At 45.2% G+C, this 26,513-nt stretch overlaps 1 protein-coding gene across 1 annotated transcript in view; it reads right to left on the bottom strand.

Annotated features, from left to right (window-relative positions):
* The window catches only part of LOC144822105 (sterol 26-hydroxylase, mitochondrial-like), a 96,426-nt gene that overhangs the window by 28,413 nt on the left and 41,500 nt on the right, over positions 1–26,513 (bottom strand). The window contains exons 3-6 of the mRNA XM_078679230.1: positions 25,472–25,671; positions 15,096–15,293; positions 8,024–8,187; positions 2,309–2,475 (exon numbers count right to left, since the gene is read on the bottom strand). Coding sequence (XP_078535356.1) covers positions 2,309–2,475; positions 8,024–8,187; positions 15,096–15,293; positions 25,472–25,671 — 729 coding nt within the window. The remainder of the gene's footprint in view (positions 1–2,308; positions 2,476–8,023; positions 8,188–15,095; positions 15,294–25,471; positions 25,672–26,513) is intronic.

The following is a 26,513-nucleotide window of genomic DNA, read 5'->3' as shown; positions in this document are numbered from 1 at the left end:
ACAAGGGTTAGGGGGTCAGGGTCTCTCTACCATGGTCCCTTATGTCCTTTTTAAAAATCATTTCAGACGCTGCAGTGGCCGGAAAGGGTGGAGCCTCCAGTAGCACACACACATAGCATGTGAGTCTAGAGTAAAACAGAACGCACCAGAGAACACAAGATGGAGAGGCGCCAACGCCATGAGCTAGAAAGAGCATGATGGGTTGTAGTCTCATGTCTTGAATTTCACGCTCACACATTACATATGATATTCAGCGCTTGGAGCCCTGCATTACTCACCTGATGAAAGTCTCTACATTACTGCAGAGTCTCTTTGGCAGCTTGCTGCAAAGTCTTTCTCACCGTGTGCAAGTCGCATGCCGTGTAGATAAGTCTGACCCATTGGCTGTTACTTTTTGAAGCAGAATGCGATCCAGTGAATGAGAGTCTTACATCTTGGAGCACAAACCCACTAAATAGGTGAGAATCTCACCTCTTGGATCAGACTTGCTTATTGCTTTAAAGCCTTGCTTCGCGGAGCCTAGCCTCAATCAATTAGTGTGATTGATACAGTCTCATTCAATTGGTGGGAGTCACACCCCATGGCTCTCAGTGTCACTCATTTAGTTTGAATCACACACTATGGGGTACAGTCTCGTTCACTGGTTGTGAGCCATAATGCGTGACACAAAGTCTCACTCTTGGCCATTGTTAGTGGTTTCACTGATTGTAGCAGAGTGGTGCAACAGAGATTTTTTCCTATGACTCCTCAAATCACATTCCTGTGGACTTGTGCCCTTGAGATCTCTTTTGAGGCCCTGCTTAGATCCTGTGTTGCCATACATTTTATTGTACAATTGGAAGAAGTGGGCTCCTAAAAAGCTTCTGTCAGAAACTATCAATACAAACATTTGGGGGCTCTCTTGAGAAAATGTGGGTGTGTATAATCATGTCTTCTGCTGCAGCCTTCTTCAGGGGTGAGAACAATTGGTTAAATGGACCCATGGGTGGAGGAAGATAGAGAACAGAAGGAGACAACACAAGGGGGGGAGTGGTGACTGAAAAGAGATAGTATGGAAGCACAGGCATGGAAAGGAGCAGTGAAATATAATATTAGGGTTATGAGACAAGGGTGGCGAGATTTAAAAAAAATAATTGGGGATGAGGTGAATTGAAACAAATAGCGGGAGAGAAAAGCAGAAGAATGGCTAGCGATAGTGTGGAAAACTGAGGGGCAGAGAATGAAAAGAGACAGATTCATTATCACATTTTTACATCAACACAGTATGTTTTACAAATGGTCTTGCTTCAAGTGCTAGGGAGGATTAATAAGACCATTACACCATCCCAAGTCCAAACTTAGAGCCTCACTTAGAACTTGGTGGCCTGGTCACTGAATCTTTCTGGGAAAAAGTCAGTGCTATTGCCATGTTGGTGGCAGTCAGGTTAGCATATTCAGAGTTCTATGATGTTTACATGGATATTTTTCCCTGTAGTAGTGCCTGCATCCATGGAAGGAGCTTTCTGGGAGACAAATAATCCTTGACGGCATGCTGGCATGGTGTACCAGTTGTCGCTTATGTACTGCCAGTAGACACCCAGAGCAGGGGTTTGGAGGCAAGTTTAGGGTTGACATAACAAATGTCCTTGACGGTGTGTGACAATTCTAGCTCCTAAATATTTTCACATAACCATTTCTATTAATGTACCCAGTAAATATGTAAACAACATTGTGTGCACTCTGTAAACATGAATACTCCGCTCATACGGTCTCTACCAAACTCTCAATCTTTTTTGTGTACCCATCCGATTCATATACACCCAGCACTATGAAAGCATCCTCATGAACACCTTATAATCCTGCATGCCTACCTTGTATCCTTGTTACCCTACTAACCCCTAGGCTGAATTTGGTAATCTCGTCTGCACTATGTAACTACAGCCGTTTCAGCTAAATATAAAATATAGCAAATATAAACAAATGAAAATTGGTAGTACTACAGTGTCCAGCCTGTTGTCTAATGTGGTGGGGAAGCTATGCTAGTAGGGCACATAGAATCAATTTTCTGGGGCATGCCTCATTAGAAGCTGGTCACTGGCGTGTTCTTCGAGGCACCACAGAAGCACCCAGGTCTTACCGGTCCTATGCACCTTCGGTCAGCAGCGACCTCACCATCACTTCTGTAACTGGGCCAGAGGATGTACAGATATTACCTTCTGGAGCCCATCAAGGCATTAGTGACTGACCCCTCACCCTGACCACACAGAAAACATGTGCAACTTCCGATGTCCCACACCTGGGACTCCTGGCCTTAGCTCAAGGGTTTTACCTTAGCGTCTCCTTGATCACAGCCTTCAGCAGCGGCATTTCTGCAATATGTTCTGTGGTTGGGATCTGGTCTTCCGGGATGGCGCGGATCACTTCCTGGTAAAGGGCTTTTTGGATCTCAGGTTCCTTCGCCAGATGATACAGGGTCCAAGACAATGTGTTGGAAGTCTGCACAGACAGGAAGGAAGGACTTACAGGGGCTTTGTTTGGTACACTTTAATACCTACATCAATATAGTTTTCTATTGAAGTAATTTGTGATAGAAACACTTGCAGATAGGCCTCAAAGAAGAGAGAAAACATTTCATACCATCCTTTACCCATGACCACCTTAATAATGATACAAGAAATAGGCATGGAGATGCAGTTTTCATTGATTAATGCCTTATTTTCGCAATTATTTCAAATGGACAACTGCTTTTATTTCTGCTTGAGTACAGGCGCACCTCAGCAAGGTTTTAATAACTCTAATTTAAACAGTGTTTGGGGGTCATATGGAGTTTGATGGAGTGGCAGCATTGATTCTTTTTATGTAAATTTATCAGGTAGATGGATTGCAATTCTGAAATGGATCTTATCTTCCAGTGCTGGGGACCTACCTATAGTTCTTTTTAACTATCAATAACATTCAAAAGAAAGAGTAACAGAGAATTTGGTGGAACGAGATGTCCGCCATATATCAGCAGTGATCCCACCTCACCAAACTCACAGTTCCTTTCCTCGTTTACAAGTGGGGAACTGCATGGCTTGCGACAACTGGGCCTCAGCGGGCTCTGCCATCAGAATCCTTTGACCTGATGGTTCTTCTGCCACAGAGAAGATCGCCCTGCCCTACGTAAGGTGGGCTGACAACAGTCACTCGAATTTCCTGACCTCCATTGCCATTTGAGGCTTGGCAATGCTGGGTAGGCCCGACGCACAAACAAATAATCAGTAAGCTCCCGGACTATTGTTTTTTGTTTTTCCAGAACAAACTCCCACTTTGGCAGTGTATTCTTAAAAAAAAAAGAAAATTTACCTGGCAGATTGCACAAACCTGGCACCCACTCAGAAAACCTTTCTGCTTTCGTTGGGTTGTTCTGAAGGCTTAGAGATCCCCCTGTACGCCGGTGACACCTAGCTGATTCTCTCCCTCACTGACGAACCCACAGCCACTAAGAGCAACTTTCACAATGGATTAAGGCAGTAGCCACCTGGATGAAGGAGAGCGGTCTTAAACTCAAAAACTCAATATCAACAAAACCAAAGTCCTCCTCCTGGGTACAACAACTCTACCTGGGACGACTCCTGATAGCCTGCAGCGCTCAGAACTCCCCCACACCCACCGACCACACACATAACCGCAGCATCATCCTCGACTCCTCGTTCTCAATGAACCCCCAAACCAACACTGCCTCATCCTCCTGCTTCCACACGCTCCGCATGCTACGGAAGATCTTCAAGTGGATCCCCACTGAATCCAGGAGAACTGTCACCCAGGTGCTTCTAAGCAGCAAGATAGACTATGACAATGCACTCAATGCCATCGCCACCCAAAAACAACAAAGGAAACTGCAGCACATCCAGAACGCCTCAGCCAGACTTATCCTGGACATCCCCCGCCGCAGCCACATAAAAGGTGACCAGACAGACCTTCACTGGCTCCAGATCTACAATGGAATCACATTCAAACTCCTCACACATGCCTACAAAGCCCTTCACAACACTGGACCTGCATAACTAAACCACCGGCTCTCCTAAACACCCACCAAACATCTCTGCTCCGCTCCACCTGGTGATTACCTGCTGCTGCACTCATTTTTCTTTCATTCACCTTGGGCTTTGTGCATGTTTGCCCTTATAGTCGCTATTGCCACACACTGCCCACATTAAAATGTGCGCACATACAAGTGTCTTTGAAAAGCTAGTGATGTCGCTTTTTTGTTGCAGATTTTTCTGTGAATGCATCACACCATGTCTAAGAAGGTCACGGAGCTTTAAAAATACTTCAGGGAAGGCGCTATGAGGGCACACACTGTATAACAATGTATTTTTACAACTGGTTTAAAAGAGCGGCAGCAAGTGTAGTCAGTGGGCAGCAGACATCAGTCGCTGCTTGCACAGAGCCCTATGCTCCAGCCAATGGTAGCTCTCCTCGCCCTCCAAATCAGGAAGTGAGGGTGCTCACTGCTGGTGCTGCCAAGATGTGTTTCTGCGTGGGCGGTATCATGAAGGCCCAGCCGCAGTATGTGGCAGCCCTACCACCAGGCCCCCCTTGAATGAAGGGGTGTCATACAAGAGCATCACTACTCCCTTCACCCACCCAGGAGCTCATGCATGCTGGAACAGATCCTGTCCAGAACCAGTGAGAGGGAGAGACACAGACACGCACAAGTGGAGGCCTGGTAGGGGTGGGGGAGGGGGATTAGTACAGCAGTGGCCTCACTGGCACCAAAAGAAGCCTCACCTCTCCAGCCTGCTGGGCCAATGCCCAGTACCTGGTAGGTCTAGTCCTGGCCTAGTCCCTCTAAATGCTACTCTACCAGTCAAAATATGCATCTTTCAATAAAGTTCAACAATCACAGTCACAATGATCCCTATTTTCAAGTTTGTGGTTCACCAGTGCTAGCAGTCCCCATGCTATATTATGGTAGATTTAGGCGGCACACTGTACCCGTCTCAGAGCCCCTTACACAACCCCCATCATCCCACTCCAAGTAACTGCCAAGTTTGGAATCAAATGGCGCAACCGGTGTAGGAAAGCCACTAATCAAGCAATTTCGCACCCTGTTTTTGAATTTCTGTGTTTTGTTTTAATGCAAGCACACATGTTTTTATTCCTGTGCTATTTTCTTACTCCATATGGAGTATTCTGATTTTAATATTACATTGCGTCTAAACAGGCGTGTGGTTTTATGGACATTAGGCGGAACGACATGGGTCATTTCAAACACTGTGCAATTTGCTCAGCATTGAACGCCCTTTTGCTGAAAAATAATCTAGACATAGTAAACTTTGGTATCCCTCTTTATGGGGAGTTGTGGCAACAGTAACACCGACCACTTTCTTATTTCAGAGAGTGATAGAATGACTCCAAAGGAGTTACAGGTGGGAGTAACCTGCATCAGTGATCATAATCTAGTCAGGTTAACTTATATTTAGTCCCTGGAACTGGTCCAATTGTTAAAGTAACCCTTGTTTGTTTGATTGGCATAAAAATGAAATGGGTTGGTGTTGATCCCTTTAGTTTTTTAAACAAGCTGGAAGCCAGGATCATGGGGTCTTTTATGACAGGTCTGGCTTTAGAAAGTAATCATGAGAAGCCATTGGAGGCTCACATCTCCAAAACTAATTCAATGAGCCAAATATGGACTGTGAGGTCTAAGGGCAAAAGGAGGGAAAACCGAGGTTCGTTTCACCACCCATGCTCCCAGGCGCGACCTTATAAAACAATTAAATTTGAAACCTAGGGACCTTGTGTCTGCTCAGGAAGCTAGTAGTAGATATAAGAATACAAAAGGTAAAAGAAAGAAAGAGTTGCAAGTGGAAGCCTGGGAGAGTCTAGGTCAAGCTGGAGAAACTAAAGAGAGCAGCTGATTCTGGTTTAAGGTGCATTAGCTCCCCAAGGGGCAGGACCTGAGCTGGTATCCTCTATCACCCCTGCTGCCTTCTTGGTGAATGATGGCCGACATGTCCTTGGTTCCTTGGGTCTCCAGTCACCAGCCGGAGTGGTCTGTTAGCTGGCGGAGAATCACCCTTCCTCTCCCTTGTTAGACCAGACTTCCCTTCTCTACATGAAACCCACCATTTCCCTTTTCCTGTCTTGTTAGGGGCATCACAGAGCATCAGTGGAAACATGGCTCAGTACAACTGCTCTGGCCCAATTCACAAGGGTAAATATACACATGTGGGTTTACTCACATGCATATTTGCTCCTATACCTAGCTGTAACTCCACTTTTTTTGCTATGCACCATTTTCGAGTGAAAAATCTACGGTAAACATCGTTTACCACAAATCCTTTTTCCCGCAGGCAATTACAACGCGGTCGTTACAACGACTGCATTGTAACAACGCATACCATTAATCCGCAAGTCAGAACAATGATTTGCGGAGGGGTCAGAAGGTGTTGGATTTAAAAATCCAACACCTTCCCTACTGGAGCACAGGCTGGAGTTGGAATAGTAAATTATACCTTTCCAACATCCAGCGCCGCCCGCTAGAGCAAGTCGTTGTTACGACTTGCGACTTAATGGAATGCGTTGTTACAACGCGGTCGTTGTAACGACCGCGTTGTAATTGCCTCCGGGGAAAAAGAATGCGTAGTAAGGTAGCATATTCGAGATATACACCTAGATGTAGACTTGCATGTCTCTAACCCCTCAAACGAGGGGGTGGAGTCTCCTACAACATAATTTAGAACTGTAAAGTTACTACTATTAGTTTTTCACCTCTTGGTGGAGATTCTAGCCACCTGGGTGGAGCTCCTCTTATGGGAAAGTATTGGGACCTTTTAATATATTTACTATGAAAAAAAGAACAATTATTGCATAATATAAATCAAAAATATTTTGAAGTATTTATTATTAACCTGGAAATAATAAAAGGACATTTTACAGCATATTAGCAGATCAAATTAAAGGTGAAATGTGCATTTAGTAATAACATTACTTAAAATATTTAATTGAATTTATAATTCACACTTTTTAAACAATAGTTTAAATATTTTACTCATCACCACTAATATTTTTGTTTTTATTGGATATTTAGTAAATGCAGTTATAACTTGGTAAATGTAATATATATAGTTAATTTTAAAACTTTTTTAAATAATTAAAAAAGTTTTTTAATTATTTGCATTATTAAATAACAACAACGTTTACCATTAGATCTTATAGGAAGCTACTTTAATTCCTTGCCTCCATTGTTGCAGTATCAGTGGTTGATCATGTGCTGTGCATAATTACTAGACGGCTGTGCTGGAGTACAGTTGCGAATGTTTTGACACCTTTAGGGCTGTTGTTACATTAGCAGGTATTTTGTGATTTTTAATTGTGTTACTGTTTGTGGGTGTGTGTCTTGTATAAGCAACTCCTCCCAAACCCCTCCTTAAATTTCACTACATTTCACTATATTCCTCCCAGTTTATAGTAATTATTCCCCACTGTCCCGCAACTATTTCAGCAGTGCTTAAAACTGTCAAATAAGCTGGCACTTTGCTTGGGTCTGGATTTCTGCAAGTGTGATAAATATTGGCTTTTGAGCCAGGAATTCTTCTGGACTTTGAGAAGAGACCCTCACAGCCCCAGCACAGAGAAGCACAGCACAGAGAAGCCTCACCGAGGCCCTCTTTGTGTCTACACTCCCCTGATAAGAAGACCTAGAGTTTGGGAGAAGGTCTGCTGCTGGGTCCTGAACACGAATAATGAGGAGCCTGGACTGCCCGGAGAGAGGAGAGGTGCAGGCATCTGACCAAGAGATCAGCAAGGGGAGTGAGATGCTGGAAGGTATGAGGAACTTGCACCCCACTGTCCACAAGTTGCAATCAATCTGTTGTGTGAGCAGAGGTGAAAGTAGATGCAGAGACAATTCCCAGAGCTACAGTGTTAAAAGTCTGCACCATCCCAATCCGCTCAGTACTGTTATGGAAGACTTTTCCCTCTACACTACCAGATGACTACAAGCGAACAGGCTTGATCCCTCGCTTGGGATGCAAGACCGACATTAGGCATTACGTACAGTGTCTACTCCGGCCAACAGCAGCTCGGCCATGCTTCCGGTCACCTCCTCTAGTGTCAGCTTTCCACTGGAAACCAGATAAGTCAGGTACTCGCCTTCCACCTCGGTGCCCTGCGCCAGGCGCTCCTGGATCAGTTTCATCTTCTTGTCAATGAGTTTCTTCCCTGTGTACAACACAAGAGAACAACCGTCAGCAATATCATTAACAAGAAGAACGTTCATTCCACGAAGGACTAGAATTTGTTTCCAATTCACTGTCAAAGGATTAGAAAAAGACAGATTTGTTGGCACATTCAACCATAAACATGATCATTAATGCTCGCTCCTTGCTTTTTCTGCTCTTGTAGCTGATTGTCTTGAGCCCTCCTCCAAAATGGAAGCACCAGCAGAACTTAGTTGAGACAGCATCTCTTCTTTATATTTCTTTTTGAGATGCAAACCTGTAACATATGGGCAGAAGCTGTTGTGTGAACAATCTCATGTTCAGCCCCTATTTTACTTACTCCTATAACTAGGTGTGACGCCACTCTTTTGCTATTCACCATTTCTGAGAGAAGATTTACACATAGGTGTAGACTTACATGTTTCCAACCTTTCAAATATGGGGAAGGTGATTCTCAAAACAGAATTTACAAGTGTAACGTTACTACTAGTCGTTTTTCACCTCTTTTAAAAAAAAATTAGACACATTGCTGAGTTTAACACATTTTGCGGGAAAATATTAATCTAAGGCTAATGGAAACTCACAATATAATGGGGTATCATATACAATTATTCTGTATAGAAGAAAAAAGAAATATACTGAGAATCAGGCGACAAAGATCACTTTAAGAAAACCTGACATTGCACAGACAGAAACAGTTAGATATCAAATACAGGAAGTGATGGGATTATTTTTGTAAATAGATGCTATGCGTGCACAAATCAGTTGCAGCCTCAGAGAGAAAATGGCTACACACATATTAGAGACATAATACGGAAACTTCAACAATTCTATCAAGAATCATATACTGGTGACTTAACTAGCTCTGAAGAAGATGTAATCAATTCATATCTCAAATACAGCTGACTCGACTCAGGTAAGATCATTGAATACGTTTAAAAATGGATATTACAATTGAGAAGGGTAATAAAGCTATTGAATCTCTTACTATTTAAAGGCTACGGGTGAGGATGTTATGCTCGTTGAATTCTACAAGAGTTATTAGGGGAAAAGTTTTCAAAGTGCTCCCAATGAGCACCCGGGTAAACTGTGCAAGCCTTCGTCACAACCAAGCTGGACTACTGGAACACCTGCAATTCCGGGAACAGCAAAAAACTAACCAGGAGGCTGCAGACCATTCAGAACTCAGGGGCCAGAATCACGGTCAGCCTCCCATGTCAAACTCACATCACACCTGAAGGTGCTCCACTGGCCTCCTATATACAAACTAGCACAATTCAGATTCCTCACCCACACTTTCAATGCACTGCATAACACTGGCCCAACATACCTCAAGAATTGCATCTGCTTTCATAAACCTTCCAGAAACCACCACTGCTCCGGACTTCTACATGCACACATCCCATACATTCAGAAAAAAATCGGGCGACCAAGCCTTCTCGTGATCACTCCTAAAGAGTGGAACAACCTGCTGCTGCAAATAAGAGCTTTCTCCTCACTTCTTTTTTTTTTTTTAAGACCTTTATTATGCAGTTTTAAAAGACACAGTTATACGCCTACATCCCAGGGGCCGGCAGCAGTCTGCACATTGATGATAAATAAACACAGCCGTTTAGCCGACAACCCTGGGGTCCGGCGGCATATTGCAGTAAGGCACACACAAAACTACAATATCATTGTAAGACAGGAGTGATGGTCTGTTTTCTTTTATAAAAATGAACAGGTGAACAAACAATAAAAGCGGAGTCAAAAAGCAGTCATGAGTACTGCAGTATAGCGCTAGGTTAAAATATAGATCAAACCAGTCGTTATCTACCGTATATTCCCACCCGTAGGTCCGATAAGGGACATAGCCAGTTCAGCTGTAGGAGAGTCACATATGTCCCCTCGGTAAGCATTCCAATGCCCCCACTTCTTGTCCCACAGTTTGGGGCACCCTCTAATTTTGTATACTGTCTTTTCCTCTCCTCACTTCTTGAATTCCACAAAAAACAAGACTTCGCTTTCAAGTAGTCCCACAAGGTCTATCTTTGGCTAGACTCCCACCTGCTCAGCAACAGGATACTCTCCTGGGTGAGTGTGCTCTACAAATCTGCATAACATAACAAAACAGAACACAACATTTTCGAAGTCACTGTTCTTACAAGTTATTAAGACCATTGAGACAGGTATGGAAAAATCAAGAGCTTGGTATAATATCTGTATTGCAGCATTCTTGAAAAAAGATAAACCGGCGGAGGATTGTGTCCATATCCAGCAATCCCACTTTATCAATTCTTATTCCACAATTTACTCAAACATAATCAGATCAGTTAGTTTGTCACAGCAACACAGTTTCATACCTGGCTGGGATACTAACACTCATATAAATAATGGTAGCTCCCTGTTTGAGGCTGCTAAATAAAGTCTTATCCAAACGGGCTGCTATGGTACTACTGAATGCATAAAAGGCATTTGTTCCCGTCTCATGTCGTTTTCTATGGACAGTTATGAACAAAATGATATTCAATGGTAAGAGCACCCGACGCACGAGTGTTACATTACTAACCAATAGCCCTGGTTATTGTTATGGGACAGATTTCAGTATATACTTTTATAAACCGGGGTACGCGTACGGATTGTCCTATTTCTTCATTACTATTTGCACTGTATTTGGAACCTATTATACTCAACAAACTTAGAAGCCAATTAACAATGGGTGAATGGTATTCAATTTCAGCTGTCGGATTATGTGGGTGATATCAATGAAAACAGCAATGACTGCAACTTGTATAAAAGAGACTGAAGCTAAAAAGGTCGGTGACATCTCGGGGGTACGGACTTAATGAAACTAAAATACAAACTATTCTGAATTATAATAATACAGTGGGTGATCATTGTATTTGTTGGAAGTGGGGGTTCTTATCGCTTACCCCCACCACCAAATGCTGGAGGCAGGAGTCCTCAACCCCTCGCTCCAACGTAAGGCTAAGTAAGGACACCGTCTGAGATCGCCCTGCTCGCCCCCTTAGTAGCTTAGCATGAACAGCCCGGCTTATCTCCAAGGCACGAGTGTACAGTATGTGCAACCACGCTCACAGTAACCCTATGATGTCACCACAAAAATACTCCACACAAGTTTTTGTAAAATGAGTATAAACTTTGTATAAGAGGTTATACGATGTGACCACGCAATACAAAATCAACATACAAGAATGGGTTGTATTCTTTCCGGTTGGTTGGTGGGTTCTAATCCCAACCACCGCTTCTAACCAACAGTTAAGCTCACTTCTAACCGTTTCCAAAAAGTTAGGCCAGTCGTATTGCTAGAATCACACACGTTGCAAAAGAAAACAAATACTGCAATGCGTAACGATATTCTCTTGTACTGTGCAACAAAGAAACAATGCAATACGTAGTGCCACAGTCATGTACTTTGCAATAGAAGGAATAATGAAATGCGTATATATACCAGCATGCTCTGTACCAGCAAGAAACAAAGCAATGCCTCACGCTACAATCCTGTACTGTGCAATGAAGAAATAATGCACTGCGCCACGTTATAATCAGATATTGTGCAATGAAGAATTAATGCAATGCACCACGTTACAATCAAGTAATCTGCAAGGGAAAAATAACGCGGTGCGTAGCGCACCAAGCATGTAGTTCGTCAGGCACAAAGGAGGTCAGACGTCATACAACAGTTCGATAGTTCCTAAGCAGCAATAACACAAAGTGTAATACGACAGTTTAGGTGCTCCTTTATAGTGCCCCCAAAATGGATCAATGATGACACAAAAGTACTGCTTTCCACTCCAGCCCCAGTACTGGCCCTCTTTGGGTCAGCACGGGTTGAAATCCGAGCCGAAGCAACAGGCTTGCGCAGCTGACAGAAGCGAGAGGTCAAGAGAGTATCCCTCTGGGCCCGCACCCCACCCCAGGTGGTGATCCACGTTACCTGGGGGGCGCAACCCACTCTCCACGCAACTTGGGACTTGATCCAGAACTCCATCACAGGGTGTGTCGAGCTCGGGCCGGCGGCTCAGCTCCTCCGGGGCTGCTAGTCCGCTACTGTTTTCCTCCGAGGGCCCAATGACTTGGCCCTCCTTCCGGCGGTCTCGGTGAACACCGAGACCCCGCCCTCAGCACTATGGAGACTTTACTTCAAATTCGGTGCACACCTTACCCAGGCACTCCTCATTAGTGCCTCAGGTTGCACCTCGACACTCACACTGCGCGTCCGAGACTCGCCTCTTCTCTGGTGATCACAATGACCCGATGCTCTTCACCAGCGCCTTTGCTTGCACCTCAACACGCACCCTGCGCGTCCGAGTCTCTTCTCTTCTCCCGGTGCACACGATGTCCAGGCACTCCTCACTAACACCCTGGCTGCACCACAATATGCACTCCGAGTGTCCGAGTCTCACCTCTTCTCCCGGTGCACACGATGACCAGGCGCTCCTCACCGACACCCTGGCTGCACCACGACATGCACGCTGCGCGTCCGAGACTCACTTCTTCTTTCGGTGCACATGATGTCCAGGCGCTCCTCACCAACGCCCTGGCCTGCACCACGACATGCACTCTGCGCGTCCGAGTCTTACTTCGTCTCCCCGTGCACACCACGACCAGGCGCTCCTCACCAATGCCTTGGCCTGCAACACGACACACTCTACGCATCAGAGACTCAGCTTACTCCTTCGTGCCCACGATCACAAGGCACAACTTCTGAAGGTCTCAAGCTGCAAAAGCACTCGCGCACTGCGTTTCTTGGGACTTCTCCGGAAGCTTTTATGATCCTGTATTTCCAAACAGAGAGCCAGCTCACCTCGGGCCCTTGGAGTTACAAGACACAGCACAAAGCACAGTCTTCTTCAGGTAGGGGGACCCAGCATCTCTAAGCACAGTCCCAACAGCCTCTCCCTTGGTTAGAACAGCTAACTGCAGACCAGCCCCAGATCACGAAGTAAGAACTGGTCTTTCCACAGCAGTCTCTTCAGTTGCTCCTCCTTTAGCAGAGGTTCCTCTTGACCACAGAATGGGTCCAAGCCTTTTTAGTCTCAATCTCAACTCCTCCCTGGGTCAAGACCTCTCCCAACTCCTCTCACCTTTCAGATCCAGACAGACAATCCACATTTCAGCAGAGATACACAGAAATACCTAGAGCACAAAGCTCAGCCACTTTCTAAAAGAGTGGTTTCTGAACTCAGTGACAAAACAACCTTCACAGAAAGATGTGTTATGGCACTGTGAGTTTATACATACTAAACTTCACCTCTCCATTATAAACTTACAGGAAACTAGGCTAACAAACACAACACCCAGCCTCCCCCATTCTGTCCTATGGGCAGGATAGCCTTTCAGCAGTGAAAAACTAAATGGAGTGTTCACTGTCAGAACATAACACATACCTTAGGATATGTCCTGCCTTTTACCTACACTGCACCCGGCCCGGGGATTACCGGGGACGTACCACAGGGGTGTGCAATGTGTATGCAAAAGGGAAAGTCAGGCCTGACAAGTGTAGCATTCTGCGCGCAGGCCCTACACTGCAGGCCTGAGTTCCCTTCTCCACGCGCCTTGCATTACTAGCCCTGGCACACACAGTGCACATCACAAGGGACTTTACTAGTAAGGCAAACATACCAATCATGGCCAACCAATAACCATTACACTTTACATAGGGAACACTTGCAGTGGCAAAGTATCCAAAGCATCTATGTCAGGAAAATGGTCTAGGGTAAAAGCAAAAAGTTTAGGGAACTTTAGCCAAAAAGGCCAAATCCTACAGTGTTGTTAATACACCTACAAACTTGGGAGTTTCTTTAAACCCAGATATATCAAAGCCAGTTTAAGCTTCCCAGGATCAAATTACCTACAAAAAGAAATCTTTTCTCACTGTTGGAAGTGGAAAATCTTTACGAAGATGCCCAAGAGGAGGAAGTTTCCACCCTCAGACACGGTCTCCCTAGGTTCCTGCTTTCAATGGGGTGTGGTACTACATATAGGTGCCAAAAACAAGTACAGATAAACAACATTAACAAAGAAGAAAGTGCGTCCCTCATACTTTACTTTTGTTTTTGCACACTGGATTCACGCTGCTGCAAACTGTGAAGGACCAGAAAGAAACCGTTGTCAAGACAAAAATGCCTTGCCAGGATCTATCTGCATACCCTGGATCCCAAGGTAGCTCTTTTCTTCCTCCTTTCAATTGCAGATGACGTATTTGAAAAATAAGAGTGGGCAAGGCCGTGCAGCTTGTAATCTAAATGCCACCCTGTGGGTGAAGTACTTTGAAACTAAAGCATTCGATGCCACACTGTTCAACTGCTATGCTATGGGATTTATAGAGCGCATGGCGACCCGGAGGCAGCCTAGAGCTAGTAGTGAGAGGCTATTCCACAGAGGACAGAGGATATGCTGTGGTAAAGTGAGACTCTTTCTCCACTTACAACTGCAAAATGTATAAGTGCACAATACTCCAATGGCCGATACAAAATGTGAAAGGAACTTTAAAGAAGCAATTGTTGATTGGGGGGGTGACCAAAGCAAGCAAGCAGCTGAAGGTGGCTGACCTAAAGCCCACTCTCTATGTACTTGTGTGTGCTGGCAAAACGAGTCTGGAAACAGCAGACTCTCTCTCTATACAAAGTTACCCAGCCTGGCTGGGATTAATCTAGGGTCTGAAATGGAAAACTCTCCCTGCAACGAAAGTGAAGAATTTTTATCTGAGGGGAAAAGAAAAAAAAAGAGGTGAAAGAAGGATTTTATCTATCTATAACTGTATCTCTTTCAACAAATCTATATTTTTCAGGCTGATGAATTTGAGCTTCCAACGCTTGAGGCGATGCATAAGTGCACCAGTTGTAGGCTCACTGTAATTGGTGGTTTTGAATGCAGTTTGAATGACGCTGGCCAATTACACCTTACCAATGTTGAAGATGGTATCCCAGCCCTCAAGGTAGCGGTTCCAGAAGGGCAGAACGCCCCGCGTCCAGGTGGGCAGTACTGTGGCGAACACAGAGTTTTTAAACATGTATCCGATGGAGTCGATGAATTTCTGCGTCTCAGGCGGGATCCGCTCCTCCAAGCAGCCCAGCCGCGTTTCAAAGAGGATGGCGGAGATTCCTGTAAAGGGGGGTGATGCACACCAGCTACAGAATTAACTTCATGTTACAAGACAAGGAACTAGCATTTTCTTAAAGGATTTAATCACACAGTTTTGGAAAATAATACAACAAAAAACTTTTCAAAAAAAGTTCTAAGTTATTGGTCAGCCATAGCAGTATGCCACCATATAAATACAAGCATTCACAACATCAAAAAAATCCTTACATAAAATATATAGAAAAGTGCAGAATAAATTACTACATCTAAAATACGCCCAGAAGGACATTTAAATAAACAGTCACATTACTACATTAAAAAAACTGCATTTAAAAACACACGTGATGCAATAAGCTCTTGTTTGGTTCGGCTGGAAACAACACCACCAACAGTTCAGATTTATTAATATCAGGAACAAGAGATTGTCCACGTCAGCATGCTCCTCAAATTAAGCAGCTTTAAGAAAACTGGATCCTGGGCTAAAGTACCTCAACTCTTACTGAGGGCAAGCTGTATATTCCTTACTGCAGAGGATACTAAGGTTGGTTTTTACCCCAGCCACAATTATTGACAGTGAATTTCATATTCAGTCACACATTCTTGAATCAGTAATCTGAACAAACAATCCGCCTGTCACTTCTTCCAACCTGACACATGCTCTTTGGTGTCATTGTAATCTATAAAATGGGAAGCTAATCTTTCAAGTCTTGCACAGGTCTTTGTAGCTCCCGGGTTGCAATATTCGAATTAAAAGCTTGTGATCCATGTGCAGCAAAAGAATCATTCCCCAAATGTAGGTCCTACAATGTTCCAGTGGCCAAGCTGCCACCGATGCCTCTCTCTCTGTGACGGAATATCTACTGTCAGTGTGCGACAAAGTGAGAGACAAAAGCAATTGAGAGTGTGAGACAAAAGCAATTGTCTTTTCATCGCCTGCCATCGTTTGCGACAACACCACATCAATACCCACAGCGATGGCACCTACTGTAATAAGTGTTTTGCAATTCAAGCCAAATGGTGTCAAAGTTTCTGCAAATGCAATCTCATTCTTGACACTTTCAAATGCTGATACTTTCCCAAATTCCTATCAACCTTCACCTCCTTTGACAACAAGAATTTTAAAGGTTCTGTTTTTTCTGAAAAGTTCTTGACAAATTTTGCATATTACTCCACAAGACCCAAATAGGACCTCAACTCTTCATTGTCTCATGGCTGGGGGTATCGTTTATGGCCTTTATCAAATCAGGTTTGGGCCTAACACCTAGCACACATAATGAATAGCTTAGGTATTCAACTTTACCTTTAAAAATCGGCATTTATCCTTGCACAGAGTTAACCTTGCTTTTTCTACCTTAGCCAACACTTGCTTCAGAACCAAGTTGTATTTCTCCACAGATTCGCCAAATATCATGATGTCATCTTGAAAGAAGGCAACTTGTTTCTAACCCTTAAGGATCTGTGTCATGACCCGTTTTAATATGCTGGTTGTCAAAGCCAATGCAAAAGAAAGGGATTTGAATTGAAATACTCCCTTAGTAGTTATAAAGGCGGTCAGGTTTCTTAACCTGGGGTGTAGGTACTGTGAAGGTCCAGTTTCAAACACACTTTCCACCATTTAACATCAGAACCATCTCCCCTATATGTGTCAAAGGAAACCTGTCCATTACGATGTTCTGGTGAGGGTGTGGAGATTGACACAAAACCTCAACTTGTCATTGGGTTTCTTTGTGATTACCTTGGAACAAACCCACTCAGCAAAGTTCCTCTGGCTCTATTAGCTTTTCCTTTATTATGCTGTTCAACATTTTTTTTACCTCGTCTTTAAAGGCGATCAGTATTCTCCTGGGTTTATGCTCAACAGGCTGAGCATCGGGTTTTAGGATGATTTTTTTTATATACCCCTTAAGAGCCCATAAATTAATTAAATTATCTTCGGCGTTGTCTATAATCTTCTCCATGCTTGTGTCCTCTACCACTATCATCTGACTGTTTGAGGATTAATAGTAATAATATGGAGATCATATTGGTGGACCAACCCAAACACAAGGGCCAAGTTTGTGCAATATTAAACATGCCTCATATTTTCCTTCCTTGATAGACAATATCAGCTTACATATAACCCAACACATCAATATTTACACTCTCATACCCTGTGGGTCTGACGTCGTTGGGATACAATGTAGATCTGCACCATTTTTCCATCTACGGGGCTTCAGGCACACTGGTGAACATTGAGCCTGAATCAACCATGAGTTCTATGTGCTTCTTATTTATTTAACTATACCTCATGGTCGTCTGTCGACTCGCCCCCACCCCACCCCACCCCACCGCTCTTACCAGCAAGGGCCGCTCCTGTGCACTTCCACATCTGCTACATAACTCTTCTCCATCATATTGTCGGTTTCTCGTTTGAGCTTGTTTGGTTCAAGAAGGTCTAACAGTGGAAAACATATTTATTTAATTACCACTGCTATATCCTCCCTGTCATAGTGCTTTGTCTGCAAATCAGCAGTCTTTGCTATTTCTTGCTTCATCATGAAGTCTTTGAGGTCCATTTCCTTCATGAATGAGCAGTATTGCTTGGCAATCTTGGCTATATCAGTTGCCTCTTGGAGGGTTGGATTCTTGGCAGCCCAAAGCCTTTCATGCATGTTTTTAGAAGAACGCTGGGCTATGAATTGGTCTTTTATTAGTTGATCCATCATTTCACCAAATTGGCATTTGATCTGGAGCTCTTTTAGGTGAGCCACACATTCCTCTACGTATTCATCTTGTCGTTGTGGTTCTGTGTAAAATGTGTGTTTAGTATTTGAAGATATGTTGTCCTTCTTTACCCAACCCGTTATCAAAAGTGCCTTTTTTCCTGTTAGGACTGAGGTTTTGACCATCCAAAGCTATCGAGTAAATCTCCAATGTGTCTAAACACTGCTCCCATTCAGTAAGGGGTGGGCCAGGGGTCCCTAGTTTGCTTCCAAGTTATACACACTGTAATGCCACTTGTAATTTTCACTAAGGACAGTCCGTGGATGCGTTGTTCAGTTTAAAGTGCTGAGTCCTTCTTAGATAAAGTCCCCCAATCATAAATAATGCTGTTTTCCAACATCTTCCTCCTAGCTGTGGAATTAAACCACGTATTGCGAGGACAGTGGTGAGTCTAAACTATCTTCATTAATGTCACTCCACACTGATAGACGCTGTGGCTGGTTGGAGAGCGTGTGGAGTGTGGCTGTGCTCTGCCTCGGAGGCTTTGCTCAGCTCCCAGATGTTATTGACATCTGTACACCCTCGAGCGCCGGGCAAAGGGAATTCTGTGCATGCCATGGGCCTCACGCGCTGACAGCTGCGGCGCGCCCGTACTTGTCTGTCCATTAAAACGGACAGATGTGAATAAGTAATGTTGTGCTTCTTCCATCTTTCTATCCCAGCGGTGTTCCCCCCCCCCCCCGCCGACGCAAGCAATGCTGATGGAAAGACGTTTTGTCCTGGTTTTCCTCTCGCTTGTTGTGCTCTGGATAGGTCATTTCTGCTTCTCGCTTTGAGGTGATGGTCTGGGTGTCCTGGTGGCTCTTCGTCCACACCGGGTGTTCTGCTCTTCATCCTGGTTTATTTGTGCACAGACCTTAACAGCAGCGGCGCCCCAGGCCAGCCAGCAGCCCCTCGACTGGCTCGAAGGCCCTGGTAACGGAGCCTCTGATGCCACTGTTCCTCACGGCATCCTGGCACAAAGTTAACCACAACAGAATGCAAAGTAAAAGTAAATTATACAAGAACAACCCCTTTTAAACAGCAAAGAGGTGTATCTGCGGTGTTACCTTAGTTTTCCCAACTCTATTCGACTTTAATACACAATCTTGCAAACACTTTAGATTATTATCTGGAATTATGCTGGGGATTATGTTAGAAAATACAAAGATTTGGTGCTTGCTCTGTCCTTTATGTCTCAGTGCACAAGCAAAGGTTATGACCTTTGTGGGCTGCACATTCAGGGCCTCATTTACAAAGAACTGGCGTAGGGCAGCGCCGCAAGTCATTGTGCTGCGCTGCCCTATGCCAAATCGAAAGGGTAGGAATGCACCTTTTGATGGGGGGCATTTCTGTCCTTTCAGCGGGCACACGATTTGCAGCCAACGCAGGCACCCTTGCACCATGGTGCAAGTGTGTCAGTGTTGTTGGCAGGATTGTTTTTGTTTTGGAAGGGACACCAAACAAACAATTACGAGAGGCGTTTCGCTCTTTCTTTGTGTGCTGCAGAATGCAGTACATGTGGAAAGAGCAAAAAACCGAGGAGGAATGTAAACATCTCTCCTCGTTACACCTGCTCTGGGCAGGCGCAAGGTTTTGGAGCTGCCCCAGGTTTAGATGATTTTGTAAATCTGGAGCAGCATCAAAATCCATGGGTGTTCGTGGGAACAACCACTGCAACGCCCATGGAACGTCGCATTGATGCAGAGTAAGGCAACGCAGCGATTTGTGCTGCTTTGCCTTACTCCTTATCTATGACGACATGCAGAGCCACGCAGGGTGGCTTTGCGACAAGCACACCGTTGACCCAAAAGGAGAGACCAGCAGCGGCAGGACGACGGCTTTGGTGCGGGTCCCAATCTTGAAACCAGGTAAAGTGGGGATGACGCGAAAAGGTGGAACAGGTGGTTTTGGGAAGTTGAGGTTCAAGCCGCAGGCTACGAGGCAAAGGCACAAAGGGAGGGTGGTCTGCGGCTGTGTAGGGGTAAGTATGTGCAGGACCATGGTACGGGTATGGACATAATAGGAGACGCGGCGCAAGCCAGAGAGACCACCAAAACTGGGGGAAAAGAAGGAGACAGCGGAAAAAAGGAAAGCAAAGACCTGAAAAGGAAAAAGACGCCATACATGGGGATCACTAAACCTTTGGGCACACATTTGATGGCTTCTACTGAAGAGTAGATTTAGAAAGGGGAATTTGTGGAGTTATTTAAGTTACTTCAGGGTAGATACGGGCAAAAGAAGGATCGAAGGAGGACGAGCATGAGCTGTCACGCAGGCCCAAGGTGCGTGTTAATATTGAAAACTGGACAACGGCTGTACTCATCTACGTAAGCTTGCAGTATCCAGAGAGGTGCATCGCTCTTTTTATATATCTGGACATAGTGCAGAAGGAGCAGGTGACTTTTGGAGGTTCGGCGTGGGTACAGAACGAAGAATTTCGGGCACGTTTGGGAGAGAAAGAGGATGGGGTGTGGGGGATATTGGATTATGAGTTGTTCTTGCTTATACTTATACGGCGAGCAGCTGGCCAGTCATCTACAGGTCTTTTCGAGGGTGTTCCACCCAGACAGGGGTGGGTACGGCAGGACGGAGACAGGCAGGGAAGGCTGGAGCATGCTGGTCATTCAATAGGGGGCAGTGCTTCTGGGAATATTGCAAATACCACCACAAGTGTTCAAAATGTGGTGGCAAACGCATGCCAACCTAGTGTGGCGTCCAGGGGGTGGGGGGGTCGCTGGGTCACAAGGGGGTGTCAGGGTACAGTGGACTGGATATAATGACTAGTAACAGGGTAGAGGAGGTCAGGGTTCTATGTGCAAAGACACGTACGGCGGTTAAGTTGGACTGCTTGGATGGAGGGCTGGTCATGCTGGGGTCCAAAACAGGAGAGGGAGTTGTTGATGACAGGTTTCCAGTTTGGTTTTTGTTATGAGGGTCCCAGGGTTCGACAGTGGGCGGAAAATTTGAGATCAGTCAGAGGCCACGAGGCGTTGGTTTGGATAAAGTTAATGAAGCAGGTGTCGGTGGACAGAATGGAGGGGCCTTTTTCAGACTGGCCACAAGTGAATTTGAGGATTTCGCCCATTGGGGTGATGCCCAAGAAGGAGGCGGTGAGTTTCGCCTTATTCATCACCTTTCATGGCCTGCAGGGCTGTCGGTCAATGATTTCATTCCTGAGGGGTGTAGGAAAGTGCAATATGCCTCAGTGGGCTCGGCGGTCCAGTTGGTCAAGAAGGTAGGAAAGGGTGCCCTTATGGCAAACTGTGAAATCAAATCAGCTTTTCGGCTGCTTCCTGTTCCCCCAGCGGACCATGAGTTGTTGGACACTCAGTTTGGAGGGCAGTTTTTTTGTGGACAAGGCTTTGCAGATGAGATGTTCAGTTTCCAGTTCTTTGTTTGAGGCTTTTAGTTACTTTTTGCAAAACATATTTGTCCACGTGGCTGGAAAGGATATGACAACACATTATTTTGATGATTTTTCCATGGTTGGGGCTTCACATTCCAGGGATGGTCAGGAGAGTTTGCGGTTGTTCCAAGGTTTAATGCAGGATTTGGGGGTCACTTTAGCACCAGAGAAGATGGTGGGGCCTGTTCAGGTGATTACCTTTTTGAGTGTGGAGCTGGATTCAGACACGATGGAGATTCATCTGTCTGATGATAAGAGTCGTTGCTTGGAGCCCTTTGATGCAGTTTTAGCCAGGTCGAAAGTGCAGGTGAAGGACGTGTAGATTCTGTTGGGGCACCTGAACTTTGCTTGTAAGGCGGTCAGAGCCAGCAACACATTTTGTAGAAGATTGCGTTGAACACTGTCCGGAACTTCAATGCCGCATCATAGGGTGAGAATCACAGCAGGGGTCCGGGAGGATTTGAGGCTTTGGCGTATTTTCTGCTCGAGTGCAATGGCATTCCAATGTCGGGGCTTCGAGAGCCGATGGAGTGGTCTTTGGGGATGTTTTCAAATGCCGCTGGCAGACACGGTTTTGGCCTTTTCTGGCAAAGGCGGTGGTGCGCCGAGGAATGGCCAGAGTCGTGGAAGTGGGGAGAGCGTAGCATCGCTTTCCTAGATTTCTGTCCTCTGGTGGTGGCAGTGTGCTTGTGGGGGAGCTACTTTACGAACAGGACAGTCCATTTAAATGTGGATAACATGGCAGTAGACCACATGGTCAATCGACAGTCAGCAAAGGAGACAATGGTGTGGCAGTAGTTGAGAGTATTTGTGATGGAATGTTTATGGCACAACATTACTTACAGGGCGCGACAAATTCCAGGAATACACAATGAATTTGCTGATGCTCACTCTCGATTTCAGCGGACAAGGTTCTGTGGGCTGGCCCCAGGGGCGGACAACAGGAAGACTGTGATGCCGGACCACTTGGGGGAAGTAGGCAAAAGTGTGTGATGCAACTGATCCTGGGTTTGCTATCGGATTCGACAAGGAAAGCTCATGGGCTGGCGTGGGAGGAGTTTCTGCAGTCCGGGACGTTCCCTGGGGAATTTTGGATAGAGGTCGAGCTCGGCGGGTTGATATGGTAAATTTGATCATATCCTTGATTGACAAGGGTTTGTTGGCGGTCACAATAGCTGGTAAGTCGCCGGGCATAGCCTTTTTCGTAAAACTGTGGTGGGGATACGAGCCATCGGCGGGTGACATGGGGAAGCGCATCCTGGAGGGGTGGCCCAGGGAGAGGGGGCAAGTGATTGCAGCTCTGCCAAGAGTGTGTCGGGATGCATGGGAGAAGCTGCGTTTTTCAGTAATTGTGGTGCAGCTGTTTTTTTAGCTTTTCGGGTTACAGAAATGGTTGGCTCTGCGACGCATGAGGGATGCTTTGGTGTGAGGTCTGTATGCAGGGGGGCAGTGCAGGTTTGGATACTCACGTCCAAGGCGATTCGTGGAATGAGAGGACAACAGTGGTGGAAGAAGGCGGATGGATGTGGGGAGTATGAGTGGTGAGGTGATCATTTTTTGATTGGTTTGGTTTTAAAAGGGGGTTGAAATGTATACTGAGGCAAGGCTATGACTAGTCTGTATGGCGTAGAGCTAGGTTAATTGGGTTTTACTGCCGTGTTGTGCACCTGTTTCATTAAAGCGGCCTTTTCCACACTACAATAGTAGTCCGTAGTTATTGGAGACGCCACCCCGCTCGATGATGGCTCTGGGGGGTTGGGCAGAAGCCCTACTCTCCATGAATTTTCAGGCAGGTAGTAGGGTCAGAGAGCGTAGGGCATAGAGATTGGCCAGGGGACCAGGAGCGATGCTTAGATTGGGTGACGGGTAACAGGGTCTAGGTGCCATTTTGAATTAGCGCACCCCGGTTGGCACGGGCCAGAGTTAGCATTTTCCCAACCACCCATCCCCGTTTTGTTGTTTCAGCATTTTTAGATGAGGTTGGTGAACCAGACAGGGTGGAAGGTTGGTGTTTTTTGTCGCTTTATGTGCAGGTGTCTGGCGGTTATTCCTACATCAGTTAAAAAGGTCCGCAAAGAAAGCACGGGTCATTGCTCAGACCCAGTTGAATTCTGGGGGGAGGGGAAGGGGATTTGTGGAATGAGAGGACAACAGTGATGGATGCAAGACGGATCGATGCGGTGGGTGCGAGTGATGAGGTGTGACTGGTTTTATGTTTGTTTGGTTTTAAATTGGGGTTTATTAGGAGAGAGGGAGGGAAGGTTTTGTTAGTTAATGAAATGTATAGTGAGGCCATAGCTATGAGTAGTCTGTATGGCATAGAGCCAGGTTAATTGGGTTTTACCGCCGTTTTGTGCAACTGTTTTATTGAGCGGCCTTTTCAACGCTATGACATTAGTCCGTAGTTCTTAGAGCCACCATCCCGCTGATATACCAAGACTGTGAGATTTATGTAACATTTCATTTTTTAACGCTGCCCATACAAATGGTATCTAAACATAAAACATGACTGTAACTCAGTTTGGAAGAGTGGAGTAGTGTGGCTCACTGGTTAGAGGTGGCAGACCCGAGAGCAGAAGTCGGCCCGGGACCAGGGTTCGATTCCCGACGCGGCAGGGTCGTGGACCTTGGTCAGTGGACTCGATAATTTTCGCTTCGGTGCTTACTCTAATCAGAGATCACACTCGGCAACTCTGGGCATTAGCTTGCCTAATCTCCACAACGGCCCCACCAATTCTGGGGATGCCTGGCTCCACCTTGGGGATTCCCAGCAGGGACCATCCCACAGGGAAAGCCAGGACGGGTTCCCCAAAGTTATACACAGCGCCGGGACGCCCCGTTGCTGGGGCAGCTGTGCGCTTTACAAGTATACTACATTATTACTACATTATAAGAGAGAACCAGGTAACAGTTCCCCCCTTCAGCCTATTCAGAGCACATTTTAAGAAAGTAGAATGACAAAAAAGAACAAGTTTCATAGCAGGATGTAAACTGACCCATTCCAAAATTTGGCCAGAATGGTTACAGCCACCATATCTGGATTTCTTGCTTGCAATGGAGATACAAGACTTCACCAGAGAACACGATACAGTATCAGGACTGCCCCAGCCAGTTTTACTGCACCCAAGTACCACCGCCCTCGAAATGGAGACGAGATAGGGTTTTTACACTACTTGTCTCCTGGCACTGGGAACTCATGACACCATAGATTGTCCAAACAGCTTTGCTAGCATGTAAAATGCAGTCAAGGACTAAGTCAATTTAGTTTTTAGTTAGGAAACATTTCAGCACTTGGCTGGGATTAACTTATTTTGAAAAAGAAAAATTTTAAAAAAGAGCATTTAGCATTTTTCTTATTGATGTTCCTTTAATTCAGGGGATAGAGGCTAGGGTCACATTGCTAAGTGAGGGAAAGCAGTGCAAACGAACCTATTCCCCTGGAGGCACACAGGAGACACTGATTTGGCCCATGGATGAGTTACTGTGGTCACCACTCTTGAGATGGCCTGGAACCTTCACAGCCACAAGTTGGTTCACTTAGATCTGTAAGGTGCCAGAGACCCCAAAGGACAGACTACATCGATAGGTAATCTAGCAGTGCTAACCTCACTTATAATTAACCCATAGCTGTTTCTATTCAGGCAAGTCAGGCTACGTATTTAGGATAAAAAAAGCCAAGACAAAACTCACAGTACAACATAACAAGACATGACAATACACAAGACAACGCAACAAAGCACAATATAATCAAATCAGGGTCATATTGCCCCTTACAATTCACACCCGTCACTATTCATTTTGAAGCTTATATTAGTGTTTTATCCATTTCTTTTTATTCGCTCGCTTAGATATGTATAAAATAAGTTTCTCACACACCTTTGCTCCTTCCCAATACACCTCACCCTTGCTGCCCAATTGTCTTCCAAAAATTAGGACAATGTGAATAGTCTGCAAAGGCTCCGACAACGAGGAACCCAAAGTACAGAACAATTCTGAGGTTTTGCCAGAATGACGCAGTCTACATATACTGCGGGCCATGATGTCTCACCTTCAAAAGAGAACCTATAGAGGACATTGGCCATATCGCACACCATCACACCCGAGGCGCTTGTGCTCCTCATCTTCTGGAGCCTGGTGAGAAGGTCAGTCACCACCTCGTTTACGACCCCCGTGTAGCGCACCGCCTCCATCGGCTTCAGCATCCTCTTATTCAGAACCGTGCGCAGTTGGTACCACCTCTTACCTTCTCTGTGAAAAAAATCAAAAGTGTCCAGGTGAGATTCTGTGCCTCAATTACTACATGAGTCTTTGACAGGAAACACTGTAACCTGGTACTGAACTCAAACAACACTTCCATGAAAAACTGTGCAGTGAAATCTCTGGAGTTAAGGTGAAGACATCTGTAGGGTGAACAAACGCAGAGCTGTGTGGGTGCTGTGTGGGTGCTGAATCTGCATCAGTTTAGCAGTGGGTTGGAAGCTTCATTTGTGCACAGAAGCACAAATGAAGCTTCCAACCCACTGCTAAACTGATGCAGATTATTAATGTCTCAAAAGTCAAATGAGAGCCCATTTTTACCACTTAACACCCATTATTAGCAACAATTTCATACCTTACTCCCTTTTAAGTGCTTCTTCCGATCCTGGGAATGTACAGCCATCCCCTGTCCAAGAGTATTTATTTAATGATTTTTGGCTCTTTCAGTGGATTTCTAAATACTGTATGTTCTTTTTTTTAAGTTTTAAATTGATCATTCAGAAGATGTTTTCTTATTTGATATGTATATCACATTTTGTTCTACTTTTATGGTTTTTATTTCAAAAGCTGAATAAAGTTTACATTGATTAATTGACACAATCAACTCCTGTCCAAGAGTTAGAGGGGCCAATGAGGTGACTACGTTTTTATGATTTCTTTCACATGCAATTTCCCATCTTGATGGACCACCTTCAAGATCATAGTCAGGGGGCAGATCTTTTCTGGCTCATCCACCAAAAGCCACTGGAGTGCTCACAAGGCGGCGGCAACCAGGTCATCCTGAATATCTCCTGTTTTCCCCAAGGAGCAAGGAGAGGTGATTGAAGCCGCAG

Source organism: Lissotriton helveticus, chromosome 3_1 (assembly GCF_964261635.1).
Source record: "Lissotriton helveticus chromosome 3_1, aLisHel1.1, whole genome shotgun sequence".
NCBI lineage: Eukaryota > Metazoa > Chordata > Amphibia > Caudata > Salamandridae > Lissotriton > Lissotriton helveticus.
The sequence above is the reverse complement of the archived record's forward strand: the minus strand, read 5'-3'. Positions and strand labels throughout refer to the sequence as shown.